The sequence below is a fragment of the Thunnus thynnus genome, chromosome 20, assembly GCF_963924715.1.
Source record: "Thunnus thynnus chromosome 20, fThuThy2.1, whole genome shotgun sequence".
Lineage (NCBI taxonomy): Eukaryota > Metazoa > Chordata > Actinopteri > Scombriformes > Scombridae > Thunnus > Thunnus thynnus.
Window position 1 is genome coordinate 12,358,498 of NC_089536.1, and position 20,588 is coordinate 12,379,085.

Consider the following 20,588-nt stretch of genomic DNA (forward strand, 5'->3'; position numbering starts at 1 on the left):
TTGGCCAGTTTCAGAAACTGTCAAGCTGACCCGAGTGCTGCGGATGGTTTGCGGTGAAGAGAATAATCCAGCAATATTCATTCAGTCGAAGCTTTATGCTCCGGCGTGATAATATAACAGCATCTGACACTTAACTCTACTCGCTATCTTCGCCCAGGAGACACACTATCCTAAAGCGTCTGCGGTTCCATCATGTGAATCTTAATCAGATACTTAGCCAGTAGAGCAGGTTTTTACTCTCCCTGGTGAGAGTATCAACACATGGCCATCAGGCACAATTCACTGCCGCAAAGTGGCTATTTATTTTCTGCTCAGCATTACTTGACAAATAATTACTCAGTCTATTCAATTAAGCCGTGGAACTCGCACAAATGGCCACAACATCCCAGTGTAGGACTGAAACATTATTCTACTTTCTATTTTACAACTTGGTCTCATGAATAAAAAGGCACACACAAACGCCGGGTGCTTTGATGCAGAGGGAGTGAGGGGACAAGGTGAAAGAAAGTAGAAATATCATTAAGTCTGAACTATTTCATCCCCTGTACAGTGAGGCAAAGGAAAACAGACTTGTTGCCGGTGGAGCAGATGCACACAGTAATCTGGGGTGAAAGGACATGGTGTTTTCCCAGCTGAAGGAGAAAAACTGTTTTTACAAGGTAACGTGGGTGTACAAGGAGAAAGCCACCGCATGCTGGTAGAGTAATATGGACTACAGCCTGGAGGCCTGCCAGAGTCCAAAAACGTGCACCCCTCCACCTCCCCACCCCCCCCCCCCCCATCCCACCCCAAAGAGAAAATTACTCAAAATACAGTGGATTAAAGCATTTTTTTCTCCTTGTTGTTCAAATTAGGGGGCTGAGAATAAAGACTCCCAAAATAAAACCAGCACAGCCCTGCCAACTTTTAACTATTTCCACACATATTTCTTTAAAAAAAAAAAAAAAAAAAAAAAAAGCAAACAAATAAAAAAATAAATAAACTGCACAAATAAACAAATCTAAACTAAAATAGATGCCATTCAGCATTCAGTGTAATGAGAACTTAACCATGCTGCTCCTCCATTATAAGAAAATGAGGTGAACTTTGACATCCTGTAAACTTACTCATCCACAATTAGAGACATATTTGCTTATACAAAGCTTACTGTGTTTATATTGCAGTTAATCAAACAAATAAATGGAACAATCAACAGTGGTGGTACGTAACAAAGTGTAGTATATTTACTCAAGTACTGTACTTAAGTACATTTTTGGAGGTACTTGTAATTTACTTCAGTATTTCCATTTCCTGCAACTTTGTATTTACACTCCACTGCATTTCAATGGGAAATATTGTATTTTTAATTCACTTAATTGATTTTACATTAGAAAATTTACAGACAAATCATATGATCGTCTTATATGATGCAATGTCATAGATTAAAGGGCAAAATCTTACTTTAAGCCCCCCTATTTAGCATTTACTGTATAAACAGTATATAAACAGTTAATAAATGGTTTATAACCCACTATAGTGGTTGTTTGCAGATATATATTTGTATTTGTTGGCATCTATAACTCATCCTGTAGAAGCTGGTATATAAACAGATAATGATTGACAATACAGTAAAACACAGTTGTAATAATATAACATATGATATATTATTACAAATAATAAAAATTATAAACTTGAATTGAACTGAATATGTCTTCATAGAAGAGTCATCATTCTTGACAAATACTGCACATTAACAAACACTTACACTCTTTGTATCTCTACATCATATGTATGTTTGTATACTGCTTCCAAATGCTAAATACGCAGCGACATCTCAGCCAGCTACAACATTAAAATGCATCAGTGATAATATAATGCATATATAATAATATTATCAACAACTGTTAATTTTCGCATCTACAAAATGTGACTCACTGCATTGAGGGATTGCTAGCAGAACATAATGTTCATGTCATGTACACTACTATTTTCATTCAGAATTCAAACACTGAAATAGTGGACGGTAAATATAGAGCACTATGTAGTAAATAGGGAATGTTTCCAGACACATTTTTCTATAAACATAAACTTATTCCCTTGAGGATTAGATGCAACAATCACACAATTGATTCTATACATAGTGGCTTTAAGTAAAAATTAGACTTTTACTTTTATGGAACATGTTTACAGTGCAGTATTGCTACTGTTACTTGAGTTAAATGAAGGATATGAAAACTTATTTCACAACTGACATCACGTAGTAAAACCAAATCAGGAGTAAGGATAATTGTAAACAACCTAAATAAATCCTGCAGAAGAGTGAAAGCCACAGAATGTCTCAGCAGCCAGCGTTGTTTGGCCTCTCCACCCTAATTTACCACGCTCCGCCCACTCAGGCCTGCAGGGCTGCGGAGCTGGCTGATCCTCCAGCAGGGCCAGGCCAGCCCATACATCCCACTGGCACGGGACGCCCCGCCGAGAGCCAATCACCAAGCCTGCACTCCTGACAGCTCATTACCACTCAATTAGGCAGGTGCACCTCCATGCACAGCCTTCTGACAAATACAGCCCTCCCAGATGCATGTTTAACATTCGAGAGAATTATATAGTGACAGCAAACACTAAACGCCTCACCCTTATCACTTGATTGCCTCAAGATTGAAATCCTATAATTGGCCCAGGCCAGCGGGAGAAAAAAAATAAAAGGCCAATAAATATGATGCAGTCGGCTTGTAATTGAACAATTATGAATTCATATTCATAAGATGCTTGCTGGCAATTACAAAATGCCATCTGATTAGGCGCAATTTGAAATGACATTGTTCCATGCTAAAGACACTGTGGTGTCAGCCTAATAAAGAGAAGACACATCATAGCAGTTGCTCGCCCGCCGACATGACCTCCAGAGATGGGAGACATGCTGACACAGTGGCTTGGCCGGTGACGGACAGGACTTGGCACCCATCGCTCTTTGTCCCCTAAACCTACTGCTCACACTCACTCACACAGAAAAATAACACCACCAAGGGTTGACTTTCAAATTTTAACACCAGTGGGCACAGATTGTGCGCATAACAAAACACAAGCAAGGCGAAAAAATGTTGATCCCTTGAGAACAGATTCTAATCAAGATGAAATGATTTACAAATCTATTTAATAAGGCTTGCCAGAAGTCAAACTTGGCATGTAAATGCGGTGGGGATTAAATTTCATCGGCAACCAAGACTGTAACTGATCGCCTGCAGACAAAGGGGGAGCCTGCCAGTTTTTTTCTCCCCCCTCCACTTCTCTTCCCTCCCTTCCTCTTTCTCTCCACTGCCTGCATTTTGCCTCGTGATCCCTCCCTAGCTATGTGGAAGGACAGGGGCAGTGCAGAGTGGTGCAGTACAGAGTGGAGAGGAAAGAGAGAAAAGACAGAGAAGGAGAGGGAAGGAGGGAGGAGATGGTGACAGAGGAAGGGAGGAATTTTGGAGATAAAAAGCAGTGGTGAGAGGAAAAGCAGAGGAAGAGAGGAGGGTAGGAAAGAAGGAGAGAGGAAGAGAGGGAGAGAAGCTCAAGGTCAGCGTGAGGACAGTGTGGTCCTCTGAGTTGGACAGAGACACAGCCGCAGTCACCTCTGTGCTAATCAGCCCTTTGGCTGGCTGATGAGGTGTCAGTTAGTTGTGTATGTGGAAAACCTCTCCCTTTGCTTTTTTGGCTGCAAATTGCAGGGGCTGGTGGGGCGGAGTAACAATGTGTGTGTATGTGTGCCACTCTGGGGTGTAAGCAGGCTGACGTGCTGCTTGTGGTGCCAGTATTGCGCTTTTTTTTTTTTTTTTCCTGCTTTTGCCCTCCCCTTTGCCTCTTTTCCTTGCATATTATGCTACAGTGACTGAAGCTGAACTCAGCTTTCCCCTGCAGTGAGGGCAAGAATACAACTGCCAATTAATGCTATATGCAGTGTGCCAGTGTTAACAGTGTGAGGCATTGCTACTTCAACTTGCTGCGCTGTTTGAAAAAAAAAGGTGGGCTAGCTGTTTTTTCCGGGTGTGGCTAACCTCTCAGAGGCTAACGGTGATTGTGCCGTTAGCTTAGGGCATAAAGGAACAGCTTCCACAGCTGTGATCAGGTTTGCGACCTAACAGCACTGCAGCTTGTGTCTCATTGGGTGAGTTTTGTGTATCAGGCCAGTTGGCAGAGATGAGTGTCTCCTCCGTCTATCCTTGGGTTATTTCTGACCATCTGTGCCCAGTCATTAACAGGCCTTTTCACAGTCAATTGTCTTGTTCGTCTCCCCACTTCTTCATTTCTTCTACTTGCTCTGTGCATGACCAGGAGATGAACCAAGAGCCAAGAGCATCTTTTTTTTCCCTGCATGTAAATGGCATAAGTTAGGAGAGGCCATTTTATTAGCTGGGACTAAGGAGAGCTGTGGAGCCATAGGTTAATTCAAAGTGGCATCATGGAGGATGCATCAAGCAGTGGAGATCAAATTACAGGGCAAAGCGCTCAGTGGTAAGAAAAACAAGCCAGTGGTATGCTGCAGAATGTGTGCGTGCACACTGTGTGTGTTTAGCAGCAAGTGTATGTGTGTCTGAGAGACCGGAGAAAGAGGGGGGTGAGTGGGTGGGGGGGGGCAAAGGAGACAGCAAAAGGAGACGAAGAGGAGGAGGGTGGTGTCCACAGAGGGCCAAGGGGGATGGGGATGGAAGGAAAGTGGGAGTGAAGGGAGGGGGTGGGGGGGTGGAGGGGGGGGGAGGCTAACTGGGCCAGCGAGCACACATCACCCCCACCAATTAGAGTCACTCATCTCCCCTTCACACAATACATCACCCTCCATTTCTGATGTTTACAATCGTCAGGGAAAGAAATAACTGTAAACATCACTGCAGCAGCAATGGCATTCAACAACAAAAAATAGATATCCTCTGCCTGAAATGCGTTTAGCCATTCCTTCTTCCCCCTCACGCCTTTGTTATTGGTCTTTGTGCAATGATTTGCCTAAGGACCCAGATTTCCTAGCAACAGCCTGCCACCAAACATTTGGCAGGAGTTCAACATTCTCTCTCTTTGTGAGAAATGGCAGTGCTGCCTCCCTGCTCTGCGTCTGCCACCAGCCCTGCTGCTACTGCTGCCGCTGCTGCTGGAAGAGCCAGACTGGCTGCAAGAGCCCTCTAATAATTCTGTTTTCATCCAATCACACCACATAGTAGCAGGCACCTTGAGAGACTCTGCCAGGAATCATCAATCACCTCTTTAACACACATGCTCCGACAAACACCGACGCACGTGCAAGCAAATAACATGCTAACATACACACATGCGCGCTTTCCGGTAATTAAATTTACAGATTAGAGTGTACAAGACCGCGTGTACCACCCAGCAGCCGTTTTAATGAAAATCAACAAAGCACATTAATACACAGCAGAGGTTAGTATAGTGTGTGTGAGAGAGAGAGAGAGGGAGAAAATGTACAACCTGGCTGTAAATTGGGTAAATACATCTGAGTGCTCTCGACAAGGTTAATGGAGAGAGGAGGCCTTAGTGAACACCGGTCTAGACACGCCACACAGTATTAAGTGGGAATAGCTGTGGCAGTGTATCTGGCTAAGTACTTTAGAAGTGCGAATGGGACTCTAATAAAGCGAATGATCCCCCTGTTTTGACAAAGAGGCCCAGGAGGGACGCTGAACACCCCGTTTGAGATTCCAAGCACTGACAAACACCCATTTGTGGTCCTTCTATCCCCCCTCAAATCCCACGGAAGCTTTTCCCTGCGCACAAGACTGTCGGATGTGGGCAAAACCCAACTGCCAATTTGCAGAGGATGTGCCGTGTTTGCTAATGTGGAGCAGAGGCTAAAAATGAGACCACACAAACTCTGGAGGATGGACTGACTGATCTGCTTTCTGGCACGAGCACTGACAGCTTTTTTTTTTTTTTTTTTTGGTGTTTGTTTCTGCGACTGGGCGGCTAATTATAAAACCTCCATCATTATTGCACTACAGTACTCTCATGGTTTGAGGGCTTGTGGGCAACAGGGGAAGCATTGTGTATTTCACTTGGGACAATATGCCAAGGAGTATGTTGATTGCTTGGCTGTAATGCTGATTTATACCGATAATGACCTGCTTAAAGATGTGGAATGCAGTGCAGTTTCAAGGCTATCATATTGACTTGAGATCAGAGAAAATGTTGATCTGCTGGAATTAAATGTAATCCCAAACAGTGAAACATGAGCATGGCAGGCCATCCTACTCCAGAAGCTGTAAGTGAAGACATTACCTCAGTGGTACAGCTTGAGTGTGTGTGAATGTCGTAGCGCACATCTGTCCTCCTCAATCTGTGCGTGTGTGTGTGTGTGTGTGTGTTTTGTCTGTAAAGGGAATATTGTGTAGGAGGGGGTAAAGCCGAATGAACTTGCATAATCAATTTTCACACTTTCACAGCACCTGTTGGCTTGTCTTCACATTAAAAGAAATGAATGAATGCATTACATGTAGAACAATTTCACACTGTACCGCAGCTTCGTGCACAAAGACGAGGGGAAAATGGGGAGAATGGAGCTGTATTGTCTCAATAGGTAACATAGCTCATTTCACTTGACAAAGGATGAATGGATATATTGACAATGCAGAAGGCGCGCTGAGGCATTTCCTGAATAAAGCCTCTTAACATTTTGTCCTCTTCTGGCAATAGAGTTGGGGAGTAGTCATTTTGAATGTACAGGGTCTCACTTACCGCAATATAATAGACCTTGGCTTTCTTCACCAGCTCCCAGTTGCTGTCCAAGTCCAGGTGTTTTTCCTTTTTGTAGCAGTTTGCCGCCGCCAGGTTAGCAACAAGGGACCTGCCGAGACAGACCCCATAAATCTTCCACCTCGCTTATCATCCATCTTAATTTTGTCTCAAAAACATCCCTAAAAACACTAAGGCCCCAGACTTTCCTTTGTTCTTTCAAGATATAAAAGGGATGATAATGGTTTCTTAGAATGTCTGAAACAAGGTGAAGTAAAGTCGTCTGGATGTCTTTATCTTTCTTTCTTTTTCTAAAATGGGTTATCTAAAACACCAAGAGAGGAGAGATTAAAATAAACAGGGGGATTTTCAAGACCAACAATGAGCCACCTCCATATTATTCATAGAATCATATCACCTGAAAAAGTGGTTGATTGTTAACAAAAGGTGTGAAAACAACAGAAATGCATTACTAAATGAACACTTGAGTTGAGTAGTGAGTGGTGGGAGCTGGAAAGTGTAGCAGGTGGCATTATCTTAACACAGCTCATTAGCCAGTCCTCGCATGCTGTCTCTTTATGAGCGACCATCAAAATGAATGCAACCATCATCGCTACTTAGGGGAAAACTGTTAGGCGACCATATGACAGGAGGGTGCAGCAACAGGAAGAGGTAGCTTCTCACACTGCTAGAAAAAGCTGCAAAGCATGGTTAGTGTCAAAGAGAAGAGTAACAGTGTGCTAAGTTGATCGGGGCGTGATGACGGAGGCTACGGTATGACAGCAGGATTGGGACTGCACATGACCTGAGCTGCAGTAATGGACTCAAAGGTTAGGAAAGCTATGACAGTGTCATGGCAGAGTATTTTTACTGAGGCAATCCAATAGACATGAGAACTGCATAGTACATGTACTCTCAAATAACAGCTAGATCTGATGATGTAATGCATTTAAGAAATAAAACTGTAATACTAAAATATGCAACTGGAGAACTAAAAATAGCAATATATATGTGAGATCTTGCTATTTCTTTTACAAATATCGGTCAAACTGGAAGAACTGTTTTTATTTTTGTTTTTTTTAGGAAAATCCTGCATAGTATACCTTTAATGATACAAAGTTGAATAAAACAATCAACAAAAATCTCCATAAGCAAACCTCCTTGTAACTGTGGTGAAAAGGACTTTTCTCTTTCTCTTTTCTCTAAAACTTGTCTTCACGGCCAGCTCTTGTCCACTGTGTATCCTCCAACCAAGTTTTTCCATTTCACTTTTTTTTTCTTTTTTTTTTTACCAAAACTGAACTTTTTTCCAGTCTAACGCATAAAAGTAACCATTTGTTTTATGGAACTTGGAACAAAATGGTATGGTAATAAGTGCTAAGGTTAGCTTACACACTCTTTTTTTACTCTCACTGGAACTTATTACACATCATGATTATCAGTAAGTTCTTTAAACAATTACAAATTAAATATTAGCACAATTTATTGCAAAATAACATTAAATTGTTCACAAATTGTAGTGTAATTTTATTTTAGAAAAGCTGATGCAAAGTGAGTCATTTTGGGCTGCAATTATCACAAAAAATCCTGGAGGGACTGACTGATTGAACCTTTGATTACAAGTGTAAGAACTGAATAAACTTATTTCCTAATGCCTAAAATGTGATTATTCAACATACAGTATCTTCAGAGACAGAGAACTCAAATTGTCAATTTGAGTAGGGGAGGTAGATTTTTTTTTTTTTTGAAGACCTGCACTAATCAAAGCCTGGGGGCTGTGACACACTGGTTCCCTGTCCTTCAAAGCCATCACCCTTCCAATCTGGCCCTGCAGGCGACCTTTCCTCTGGCCTCCTGAGCTGTCTGTTAAACACCTGTAAGAAATATTACAGAGCTCGTCTCCCTGAGCACGGCATCTGACCTTTTCAGGTGTCAGTACCCACATCAAACAAGCCCACTAAGACCATTCAGCAGGGCCGGCTCCCAGGGCGGTCGAGGTCCAGCCGCTGACTGACTGACAACTCCAGTAGCAGCAGATGAAGGGTTGCAGAGGAGGGGAGTGTTTAGAGAAGGAGGTTATTGATCCACACCTGGTCTATCATGAACTGGAGCCCTCACTGTTAGTGATATTTGTGTGTGTGTGTGTGCACGCGTATGTGTGTGTGCGCGGGGTTTGACCTCTGCTGTCTCAGACGAGCTGATGATGATGCTGGCGTGAGAGTCGCCAGAGACGCTAAAGCCTCTTTTACAGCCGAGGAGGCTGACAGGTGAGAGCTGGGATAGCCCAGCCATCTCTAACACATTGCTACTGTCAGCCTATAGATGGATGACAACCCACTGAGGCGGCAGAGACTGAGTGGGGGCCTGGAAAAACATACTCAAGCTGTTCTTTTTCCTTTTGATGTGTGAGCCGAGCAATGATTCCCTGTTATGACTTCCAGCCCCGAGGAGTCAACTGACTGCCTGAGGATGTAAAAATGAACTAAAATGACTCTTTCGAATCTGAGCTAGAGGGTCATTTCTTGGTCAAGGGTGACTGAAAGGTGGCTAACCTATTGTCCCCGGTGATACAAGCTGCACAGGTTCCAGTCGGCTCCTCGTTTTGTTCATAGTAATGGGCATCGACATTGGCTTCGTCTGCCTTCTTCTTCAGGATTTCCCCGAAGTGGTCGGCACCGATGCACCCGAAGAAGGTAGCCACCTTGTGGGGTTTCTGGATCATCCACTAAGAAAGAGAGAATACAAACAGCAATTACAGTGAGCTCAGTTTACAAAATATAAGTCTGTTTGAAGGGTCAAGTTCAGCTAAGGCAGATGGCATACAAACTGTAGCTTCACAGCAAACATACTGCTTGTGATATATGAGGGCTGCGAGCTGTCGTAAACAACCCAAGACCAATTCCACTCCGCACAGAGGCACTATTCTAATCCAAGCACTCCTTCCTCCCTGTGTGCTAAAAACAGTCTCATCTCCTTATTTACTCAAACCCCATAATTCAAGGCTCCATCCTACTTATGCAAACATAGACTCTGTGTGTGTGGATGTGTGTGTGTGAGAGTGTGTGTACCTGCTACCACAGGACACGCCCCAAACTGCTCGTCGACCATTTTTTGGTCTCGACAGTTCTGATGTACTCAGTGACTTTTACCTGATGAGAGAGGGGGGCTGCTCAAATTCTACAGCGCTCAGGTTTAACCTCCAAAGATTTATTGACGTACAGTACGTGCTGCTGTTTGCTCATTTTATTGCAGCCTCCTGTTTTGTTGCTGACGGGGGCCCCTTGTGAATGAGATGTTGCTGCTTTCGGGGATGACCTGTATATGTGTGAAATTAATCATTTCACACGACCAAATAGCATCTCGGTAGGGGAAGAAAAATGCATTTTCATCACCCATCCTGAGATGCTCTCCCGTTATTCTGCGCTCCCCCCCCCCCCCCTTCTCTGGTCTCCAGGTAACTAGTTCAGTTGGAAAAAATAAATAATCAAATAGAAAAATAAAATTACCCGGGAAAAAATTCATTACTTCTAGCAAGGCTCAGGTGTGTTTTCAGACCAAGGCTGCCAATTTACAAACACAGCTGATCAGGGAGAGTTTGTGGCTTTTGCCTGGTAAAACTTGGGCTGCAGCTAATACTTCATTATCCATTGATCCCCATACATTTTGCTTGATAAATGACTAACTAGTAAACGGTTATCAAAATTATTGTTGACACAACATTGAATCCTATCAAAATTTTATTCAGATTAATCAATTAGTCAACTAATTAATCTTTTGTTGATTGTTTCAGCACTAGCGCCAGCAAAATGAACAGTAATAATGCCACATATGACTGCTGCATCTGGGACTGCGAGCGGGCCTACTGCGTGTCATCTTGAGTCACGGTTCAGTCATTCAGCCGTGCCCACCTCCGCCCCTCCCCACCTGGCTGAAATACACAAACACACAAACACGCACGCGCAAATCCACAGCGAAAGCCGACAGAAGCCAGCTCTTCTTCCCTAACCTCTTGCTGCAGGCACCTCACACTTATCAAGGTCACTGGCTCGGGTACACGTCAAGTCCAATCTGATTTTCCCTTCGCCGTGATGAGCTCCGAATCCAAGGTTAGGAGCTGCAGGCTGTAAATAATGACAGCGCGGCCCCTCCATTTGCAGGCCTCTCAGGTGGGAATAGAGAGGGCCACTCAGGGGCCCCCGTCCCTCTGATGACAGCATGGTGAATCACAGTGCAACCACCGACCTCACAACCATATCCCCGCACCCCCCCCCAACTCAACTCTCCTGCCTCTTCCACCTCCTCTCCCTCTCTCTCTCTCTCTGACCGTCGGCTGTACTCTCACTGCCAGCTCAGCTTGTCATTTTACAGGGTCATTAACAGACACACATACACTAACATGTGCATGAGCACACAGTGCACCCACGCAGGGAAAAGGCTGACATACACACACATATACACACACATACACACATACATAGAAATCCTCTCTGGTGCCACAGAAATCATAACTCCCTCCCTTCCTAAAAAAAACCACCCTTGCTTTTGCCAGAAGCTGCTCTCCTACTCCAATAAACATAAAGTAGCAATAGATAAGAAGAAAATGTCTTCATTATGAGCATGTAAGAAAATGTATCTTGCAGGGAGTTTTTTTTCTTCCTCTGTGGTGTACAGGAGCGGGGAGTTATATCAATTCATTTCCATCCCTGGCACCCTGCAGACAATCCCTCTCCATTCCCAGATTATGTGAGATAATACCTCCATTATGACAAAAGCACTATTCGCGGGGTCGCCGAGAGGTCAACCAACCCTGCGCTGGGTATTCATGCTTAGTCACATCCCAATTATACCGCAGTGGCAGAGGCAGAAATTGGCAAATGTACATCAAGGCGCTTCATTACTGAGGGCCGCTCCAGTGAAATTAAGCAGCAGATGAGAGAGAGTGAGATTTGCCCCCAGGCGGCATGTTAGAGAGAGAGAGAGGAGGAGGAGGAGGAGGAGGAGGAGGAGGATGGGAAAAAAGAGGGAAGCTGAAGTAACAGATTTTTCTGAAGGTGCTGGGAGCTTGTATCTTGCACAGCAGCTCATGTATATTTACTTAACTAGTGAGAACGCCGGTCCCCAAAGATTAATAAGTTCCCATGATACACCACAGCGACATATCTCTAGGTACGTTTTAGATACGGAAGGGAAGCCTAATACAAACAAGTGAGAAAAATATCCCTGAAAAGCAGGGGGTAAGATGCTGCACAGGCATACTAGCTAAAGGCAAAGTGATGATAAGTATACATTATGTTAAGTGGAGAATAAGCCTGCCGTCTCTTTCTGTTTGGAATCCATTTACCCAAATAATCTCACATCCCCACCCACCCAACACTGGCCCCCGGGGCCCCCAGATAGCTATTAATTATGACATCTCATGGTTGCAAGGAGCCCCACTTGGGGAGCTGACCTAGGCCTGCTCCTCAACATCCAGCAGCTGCCACTCTTCACTACGGAGGCAGCAGCTTCGCGTGGCAGCTTCCAGGAGGGCAATTACACAGCCCAGATGAGATGAGGCGGCTGAATGTTTGGGACTTGAGCGCTCAGACTGCCATTAGCACTATAAGCTATTACATTCCCTCTTCTTTCTTTTTTTTGCTCCCCTCACTCCTTCCATCTTCTCTCTCACTTGCTGCTGTATATTGATGAAGTGGTAATGGGACCTCTAGTTAGATATTCCTCCTGTAAAAACATTGTCTTGTTTCTAGTCTCCCTCAGGGGTCAATGTATTCTCTCGGAGTTGCTGGGAATCATTTCTGCTCTATTAATGATGCAATTCCAATGCAATTCAGATCTACTGAAGATGCTGTAGAGTGGGCTTTTGCTGTGGAGTTGATAGATGACGCTGTGCGTTATCCTGCAGCTCGACAACAAAGCAGCGCCTTCTGCACATCACTGGGAAGCTGGTTGGCCGTCACTCCAGTTTCCACCCTCTTACACTGCTCATTTCATCCTTAAAAACAAAGACAGAAGAGAAGTCTCCATTCTCCTCGCTTCACCTCACCAGCGGGGTCCTCTTGAGAAGAACGTGTCCGTGCCTAATGATGGTCACATTAATTTAGTCTTATCAACCCCGGCAAAAATTCAATAGGGGCTATTTATAGAGGCCTAAAATAGCAGAGGGCGAGGGTGCTGCACACTGGGGTGGCCTGAAACTGCCTCTTCTTGCTCCACAGCCTGTCTTTTAGAGCCAGAGGTGAAGGGCTGATATCCGTGTTTCTTTTACTGTGCAGTTAAAACAACTAGCAAACATCTGTCCATCACGACCTGTCATGGCGAGCACTTTTATATAAAGCACGGCGGAGCAGAGGGCCCTCAACATGAGCGCTGACATTGATGAGGTCTGGCAGCTTCCATTAAATCACTCTTTCCTGTAAAGTGCTAGGCATCAAAGCAACCGGCTGAGGATTTTTCACTCAATCAGGTAACACACAAACCCCCCCCAACCACCTACCCACCCTCCTCCCTGTCCTCTCAGGGGCTGGAGCCTTCTGGTCAATAACTCCAATCAGTCCAATTTCATGCACAGTTAGCCGTGTTGGGGTGCTAGGGCACTGCTTGTGTTGGGGTTGCATATGTTGTTGTCGCTGTTGTTGTTTTTCTTTAATTTTTTCTCTTCCCTGGGAGGGTTGACAAGTGGGGTGGGGACCTGTACTGTGTAAAAGTGGAGACTAGCCAGGGCTAGCATGGTTGTTTTAACTCTGCTTCACCACAGCGGGATCCCTGCCAAGCCATTAAAAGTCTCTGTGCTCTGCTTCAGTGACACAGCTAAAAGAATAGACAGCAAGCGAGAGGGAGAGCTGTAAATGATCAACACGATAATGAGCTGATTATCAGTCAAAGGCATGGATAAGCTCTCTCTCCAGTAATTTCCTTTCAGATCAGTCAACCACATTCTCCTCTCTGCAATCAACACTCAAAGGGGAGGCATAGCATGTAGCCCGATGGGATTCCGGCCCAGTATGAGCTTCAAATATCCAGATCTTCGTTGTCTTGTGATCAGTGCCTGGCTCGTCCCTTGCTGACACACCAGCATAGTGGGGAGGGTGGTGTATCACTACTGAAGTCTGCTTTTGTAATAGCTGTTTCACAGTTGTCATGCAGCTTTAGGCTCTGGATACGAGACAATATAAAACTGACTGATGATGCTCAAATGTACTGTGCAATCTGTAAGTATTTGGACAATGACTCCTTTTTCACAGTTTTTTCTCTACTTCAGCAGTGCTGAGTTTCATTAAACAGGGACTTGAACTTGAACACTGTGTCCTTCTAGGATTCAGTCTTGCCAATAAAGCTGTCATTAATTTGTTAATAATTTCACTGGTTAACAATTAAGACTGATCCTTCACTATGCCATGTCCCACCACAAAAACATTATTCAATAGGAATTATCATATTGGCTTGAATATAATCCAATTTCTTTCTGGAAATTTGAAAAAGTGGGGGTCGTATTGTATTTGAAGACTAGGCATTTAAATTTGCACAACAGGAGATGTTTTTTGAATGGAGTGAGAACAGGTGTAACACTGTTGCATTATGGGTTGTTTAAAGCCTTAATGTTGCTAGGCTAGTGTCTTACTTCAAGTCAATTTATACTGTAACTTTTAGAGTCAGTCATCTTCAAATCTCAAACAGTCTGAAACAGCCAGAGAAAATTATTCAGACCTCTTCAAGGACCTGACAAGGGAGTGTGCGAGTATATGACTGATAAACAGGAGGAAGTATTCACTGTAACTGAAAACATACTGGAACGAGCTACACAAATGTGGGAATTAGATTCTGCTTTAGTGGAAGTATTTCATGTTCTTCTTTAACAAGAGAAAAGGCTTTAAGGATGAGGAATCTGTTAGTATCTCGGGGAGACTTTCTCAGCAGGACTACTCTGAAAGTGCTTCTTATCTTCACTAAATTATTTTACTTAAACGGGTACAGGGAAGGGAGGGGGGGCTTTGTCTTATAATCAAGGTTGTCCTATATTTGAGCAAATAAGTGTGTTTGAGGACGTTCAGTTCACATCCATATTGGGTGGACAATGTAGGAATTGCAGCATCACCATACTTTTTTAACAGGCCATTAAGAAAAGGCTACATTTTCTCATAGCTCAGTTTCCATTAAAATATTGTGCAAATGCAAGCCAATGCCTGTTTCCATCAATTACTGTTATGTAAATAGACTTACAAGGACACAAGATTAATGATCATAATTAATTAAGGACCAGAAGAACTCTGTTGATGGCTTTTATTGCTGATCCCCACTTAAGATGGCATGTTTTTTCTACATTTTTTGGGATTTCTGGTGGAGGCATGTAACAGCAAGTGGCAGCAAGATGCAGGTGTTTTGTCTACTGCACAATACAAAGAGTGAAGGCAGGTACCTCAAATTCACTGTGTATGTAAAAAAAAAATCTGTTTCCATCTGCATTTAATAAATATATATTGATATAGCAACTTATCTGCCTCAGCCAAGTGTAGAAACTTGTTTTGATTTTGATATTTATGAAATTTCTGGTGTTTCTGGTGTGATTCAGATTTTTTTTTTTTTAACAAATTTGACACAAAAAGAAATGTCACACTGTCTGAATACTTACGGACTGGTACACTACTCCAGGACAGTGACGCTAGACAACACAAAACACCAAAAACAAACACAAGGCAGCTCGCATGTCCGCATACACGTGTGTGTGTGTGCCACAGACGGGGCGGCGGGCGGGCGGGGAGGTGACAGCTCCAAGGAACAGCCTCCCATGATAAGCATCAAACTCGATGACGCGCCGACACACTCCATAGGTTCTGATGTTAAACACGACAAGAATGTCCCTGTCAGTATCTCTGCACCCTCTTCAGAGAGCTATCAAAGGGCAAGTTCAGTGAGCACACAAAATAAACACCTACACCCCCTCCCCACACACACACACACATACACATACACACACACACACACCTCCTAACAGATCTCACTGCAGAATCTTCGCGCTGCATAGGAATCAGGGATGTGTCGCTGTCTCCAGGCGCCAAGTTTATCTAAAAAGGAAACACCTGATTTTTTTCTCCTTTTTTTTTTTTTGGCTCGTCTTCATTCCTTGCCTCCCTTGTTAAACACACAACCTTGATTTTGTTTCTGTTGCCCGGGAGGGGTGAATTATTTACAGGATAAACAAGGTGATGTTGTTTCAGTCAGTCAGAGCCAAACTCCCCTATCGCACCAACAGAGAGGCAGACGGGTTTACCTGGCAGGCATGAGGGGCTGAGCTCAGATACAGAAACCAGGGAGCAGCTTCACAATGGCGAGCCAACCGGTGATACCTATCTGTGGTGGGGAGCAAGGAATAGAAAATGCCTCCACACCAGATTCATGGGCTGGGAGTCCCAGACTACAGGGTTGTCCTATTTATCTGTAGAGACAATGGCAGCTATAAAAGCACATGAGATGATTTACTGAGTGTGTACGCGCATGAAGTGAGGGTGGGGGTGTTATTAAGTGATCACAAAGTGGCGTTTGTGTTTGCGGGGGTTGTTGCCATACAAGGTTCAGGCGGAGAGATGATGAGGGACCTTTGCAGCTAAAGCCTCTAATCCCATCTATGTTCCGTGAGCTCCAGCTGGTGGGAGTGCAGCTGTGTTCGGCCCCTGCACAGGTGAATCTGCACCCTCCCCACCAACCCCAACTCCCCTGTACGCAGTACGGTGAATTTCCACGGTGCTTTGATCTCACGGAGGTGGCAGCGCCCCCCTTGGATACGGTGACAGCACGGGTGATCCGTGTTACCGAAGATTTTTTTTTTTTTTTTTTTTGAACATACGCCAAATGACAGCCCCGATTGAGGGCTTAGCGCAGGTCAGGCCCAGCTAAATTCAATGTGGCAGTGCAGAAAATTCACTTCAAAACATTAGCTGCCGGGAAGAAGTGGGCTCTAATGAATGTTATGACTATTTTGTGAAATAATTTACTCTCAGAGAAATGATGATCAGGATCATTCAAAAAAAAACTATCCATTCCAGACACTTAACCCTAATCTCCCTGTATATCCATTGTTGGATCATTGACACACTTCTATATTGTTTAACAGTGATTTGGACACGTTTAAAAGTAGGTCCCTGAACATAAGCAGCTTAAAACACGACTGCCACAAATTCAGTTAATGGTGGTCACGCTGTGTTTTTCGAGGAAACCAGGCTAGCAAACAGCAGACACTTCACATTCATAAGAAACAAGCAGACAAAACAGCTGTGCTCCCAGCTTGACCTCTGACCCCGTCTGCGCGTTTGCTGCAAACTGATTCACATTTAACACACTGCCTTACTTTGACAAGGGACACAATGGGCGGATACGATTCGGCCCTTGGCGCAGATCGAAAAAACAACATTCCTAATGTCTTTACGCACTGTAGCAAGATCCCACTTATCATATTACTCATGCCTTTGTGTCCTTTTCTGCAGGCAAAGAGGTTTCTCTTCATGTTACCAGATGGAAATACCAGTGATGAGCTTCTCCGCTTACTAAGCTCGCTGGTGTAAAGGCAGTTTGTGTGCAGATTCTGTGGTCGGCTGGCTGCACAGGTAAGCAGAAAATAGCTCTTAGCTCCGGCCTGACCTTGAGAAGGATGCCATTCAATCAGTGAGCTCGCCGCAGTAAAGGCCCTATCATTGCACTAATAGACTGAATCTTCCTCTCTGCCCGGATCATGGACAATGCATGGATGGCTTCCTCCTGCTTGGCAAGTTAAAGGGGCAATTTATTCAATAAATTAAACAGGGAAAATAAGCCATGATGAAAGAAATACTACTGCTCCTGCTGTTGGGTGGGTATAGATTGAACTTGCGTAACAGTCTGCACACCTAATTTAATTTTCAGTTTATAGACATAACAGAATTGGATGACAGCAATTGACAAAACAGTTAAAATGCAAGACTGAACAGACTGTGCTCGTGTTCCCATTGCCAAGAACGAACATCAGAGGTGGAGAGAAGTGTGCAGCGCGCTCCTTATCTACACCCCATCGTGCAGCTGGAAGCAGACAGAGTCAACGTAATAAGGAGAAGATTTGAGAACAGTTGCCCGCTTTGAACTTTGAGGTTGCGCTATCAAATTCCACCTTATCAACTGGCAGCTTAAACAAGTTGTGTTATTTTTCTGATGGCTTACAGAGAGGAGGAAAGGGGGAGAACAAGCTGGAACCGTCATAACTACTGGCTGCTGCAGTGCATCGTGACAAACAACGGCGAAAAACTTGGGATTTATTGCTCTGATAACCTTCCAGATTCCTTCGGCTGGTGCTGTATGCCAGACAACTCCGACAGAGTTATGCATCATTAATCCCCACGAACGCTGCCAGTGATAAATAATGCTCTGCGTCCCTATGAAAAATAAGGCAGTTATTACCAAACCATAAAGAATGGTATTCGTATCATCACTTCAAGCAGATAATAATGTGAAGATACGATGTTTCAAGGATTCAAAAGCACACTCATAGTGACAGTGAGCAGTATATTTCTGCTCTCATCAATGTGCTGCTGTAGAAAGAACTCCCAATAAATAACAGCACTTGAGCAAAGCAAATCAAAGATCTTTATATCCATGTCACACTGCTTGCAATACTGAGCAGACACTCAAGCTATCAAATATCATTTAGTACATAATAAACCAAAGAAAATAATGACTTAGCTCCATCTTTGCAATCATGAATAGCATAGTAGCAAATAGCAAGTAATCAGTCAGCGCACAACAAAAAATAAAGTGCATCTGGTAACCTGTTGCTTGGCGTTTCCCAGAAAGAGCATCTTATTTCACTCATCTGATAATTTCTCAAGACTCAGACTTGAATCCAGTCCAATAAACATAGTAATACTATATCCCCCACAGGTGTAAATTCTTGGTGGTTAAGCAGTGCAAAGAGAAACTAGAAGGAACTCCGTTTGATACAGAGATGTTTCCAGCACCAGATGCTGTGGGGCCCTCTCTTGTGAGAAGCCAGGCGAAGATCACTTACTTTCCTATTGAGAGTTGGAACATAAATTCAAACCCTGCTATAAATCAAATATAAATTTTCAGCTCCCCTCACTTTCCCGGGGAACGGCTGCAATAACAATGTCATTCGACTCTGCCTGGTTACCATTAATGCTCTGGATTCCATCCATGCTAATGATTTGGTCCTGTATCCTGTGCGTTTTACAAACCCCAAAGAGAAAGAGGGAAATATTACTGACCTATTTAACGCTTTGCAGGTTAAGAGAAGAAACTAAGGTCTGTGGCAGATGCTCTTTACATATACAGTATTTCCAAACTCTCAAAATGGGTTCTGCTTGCCAGATATAACACCCTGCGTGCCAATAATGTTAATATGCCGAAACTCTGCGGCTGCGACTTTCACATTTCTAGACGGCTAAGTTTCTGAGCCAGAAAGGAAGACAATGCACTCCAGTTAAATCTAACTTGAGTGAAAAATGTGATTTCTATTTAGATATTGTTCTGTGTGCCAACAAGCCTTTCCTTCTGCCAAGAAATAGAATTCGATCTCATTCAGTCTATTTTCTTCTTGAAATCAGTCTCATAATAATCTTTAAAAACTGAGCGTGTGCCAACACTGATTAACCTAACTCACATCCCACACTGAATATTTACTGGAATCGACACATATATCCATCTGAGCAGTTATCATAACCCAAATATATACAGTCTAGTATAAGACATAATTTATATATTTGTTTCGCACAGTGTAAACAGACTATTTAATTTCAGTGAAACTGTAACCCTGAAGTGGAGCGCAGGGAGCTGATTCTGGTTACAGAGACTGTTTAGAGAGAGCCATTCTGGGTGAAGCACACTTTACTTTTTAAGCAAAAAGCAAACCAATTCCAGTGCAACACCTGCACCCTTCTGCCCTGTTGGCTTTGGCGAAGCAGATTCAATGAGTTTTCAGCCAACACTAGTGCGCTGTGTGCCTGTAAGAATCTGCACTGACAGAAGGCTTTTAGAGAAGAACCAAGGTCACCACTACAATAACACAGCAGCAGAGGATCTGCTCAGAGCCAGGGGGGGAAGTGCTGTGTCTTTCACACCCTTGAAATAAAAACCAATGAGTGAAGAAGGATACCAAGTTCAATAAACTTAACTTCACATTGTAATCTGTGCAGAAAGACTAAATAAGCAAGAGGCTAACCAGCAGTGCTTGTTCCAATGGTATTATGTACTTAAGTATAAACCAACTGTGTGTATATCAAAATCTCCATCACTGCTACATTAATTACATCTCAAGACAAATGGTTGTGGCTTCCAATCTAAGCAGCATTAATATAGTGTTAACAACATGACACAATGTATTAGTCACACAGCAGCCTTCACAGAGCACCAAAATATATTTGGAGGACAAAAAGGCAAGTTAACTTATGAGCATTGTATTATTAATGACCAGAAGGAAAAGAACAAATTGAACCAATTGCAGTTCGACTCATGTATGTGTTGTAAATCAATTACAACACATGCAAATAAAACAACAGTCAAATTTTATAAATGCTACTTTATTGAAACCTTTAATTACCACTGTCAGGGTAGTTATGTTTCTGGTGCAGTTTGTCTCTCTATTTGTTTGTTAGCAGAATATCTCAAACAGATTTCAATGAAATTTGGTGAAAAGTCGGGCGATAAGCCAGGGAACAAGTAATCAGTTTTTGGTGCAGATCCAGGAAGTTGGATGGATGAATTAAAGGACAAGGCTGGTATTGGTTTGTGTTTTTCTTATTGTTAACAAATCCAATGAAAAGAACAAACCCAACAATGTCTTAGTCCGTCTCTCATAACTTTCTGGCTTCCTTACCTTGTCTGTGGCACTCAGCCCCAAGCCCTTTGGTTCCTATTGA

The 20,588-nt window shown here is 43.4% G+C and overlaps 1 protein-coding gene across 5 annotated transcripts in view; it reads right to left on the bottom strand.

The window, feature by feature from the left end:
- Window positions 1-20,588, bottom strand: part of LOC137172697 (adenosine kinase-like) — a 109,585-nt gene that overhangs the window by 54,498 nt on the left and 34,499 nt on the right. For all 5 annotated transcript variants that reach the window (XM_067577274.1, XM_067577275.1, XM_067577276.1 and 2 more), the window contains 2 exons: window positions 9,249-9,421; window positions 6,700-6,808 (listed from right to left, as the gene is read on the bottom strand). In XM_067577274.1, coding sequence (XP_067433375.1) covers window positions 6,700-6,808; window positions 9,249-9,421 — 282 coding nt within the window. The remainder of the gene's footprint in view (window positions 1-6,699; window positions 6,809-9,248; window positions 9,422-20,588) is intronic.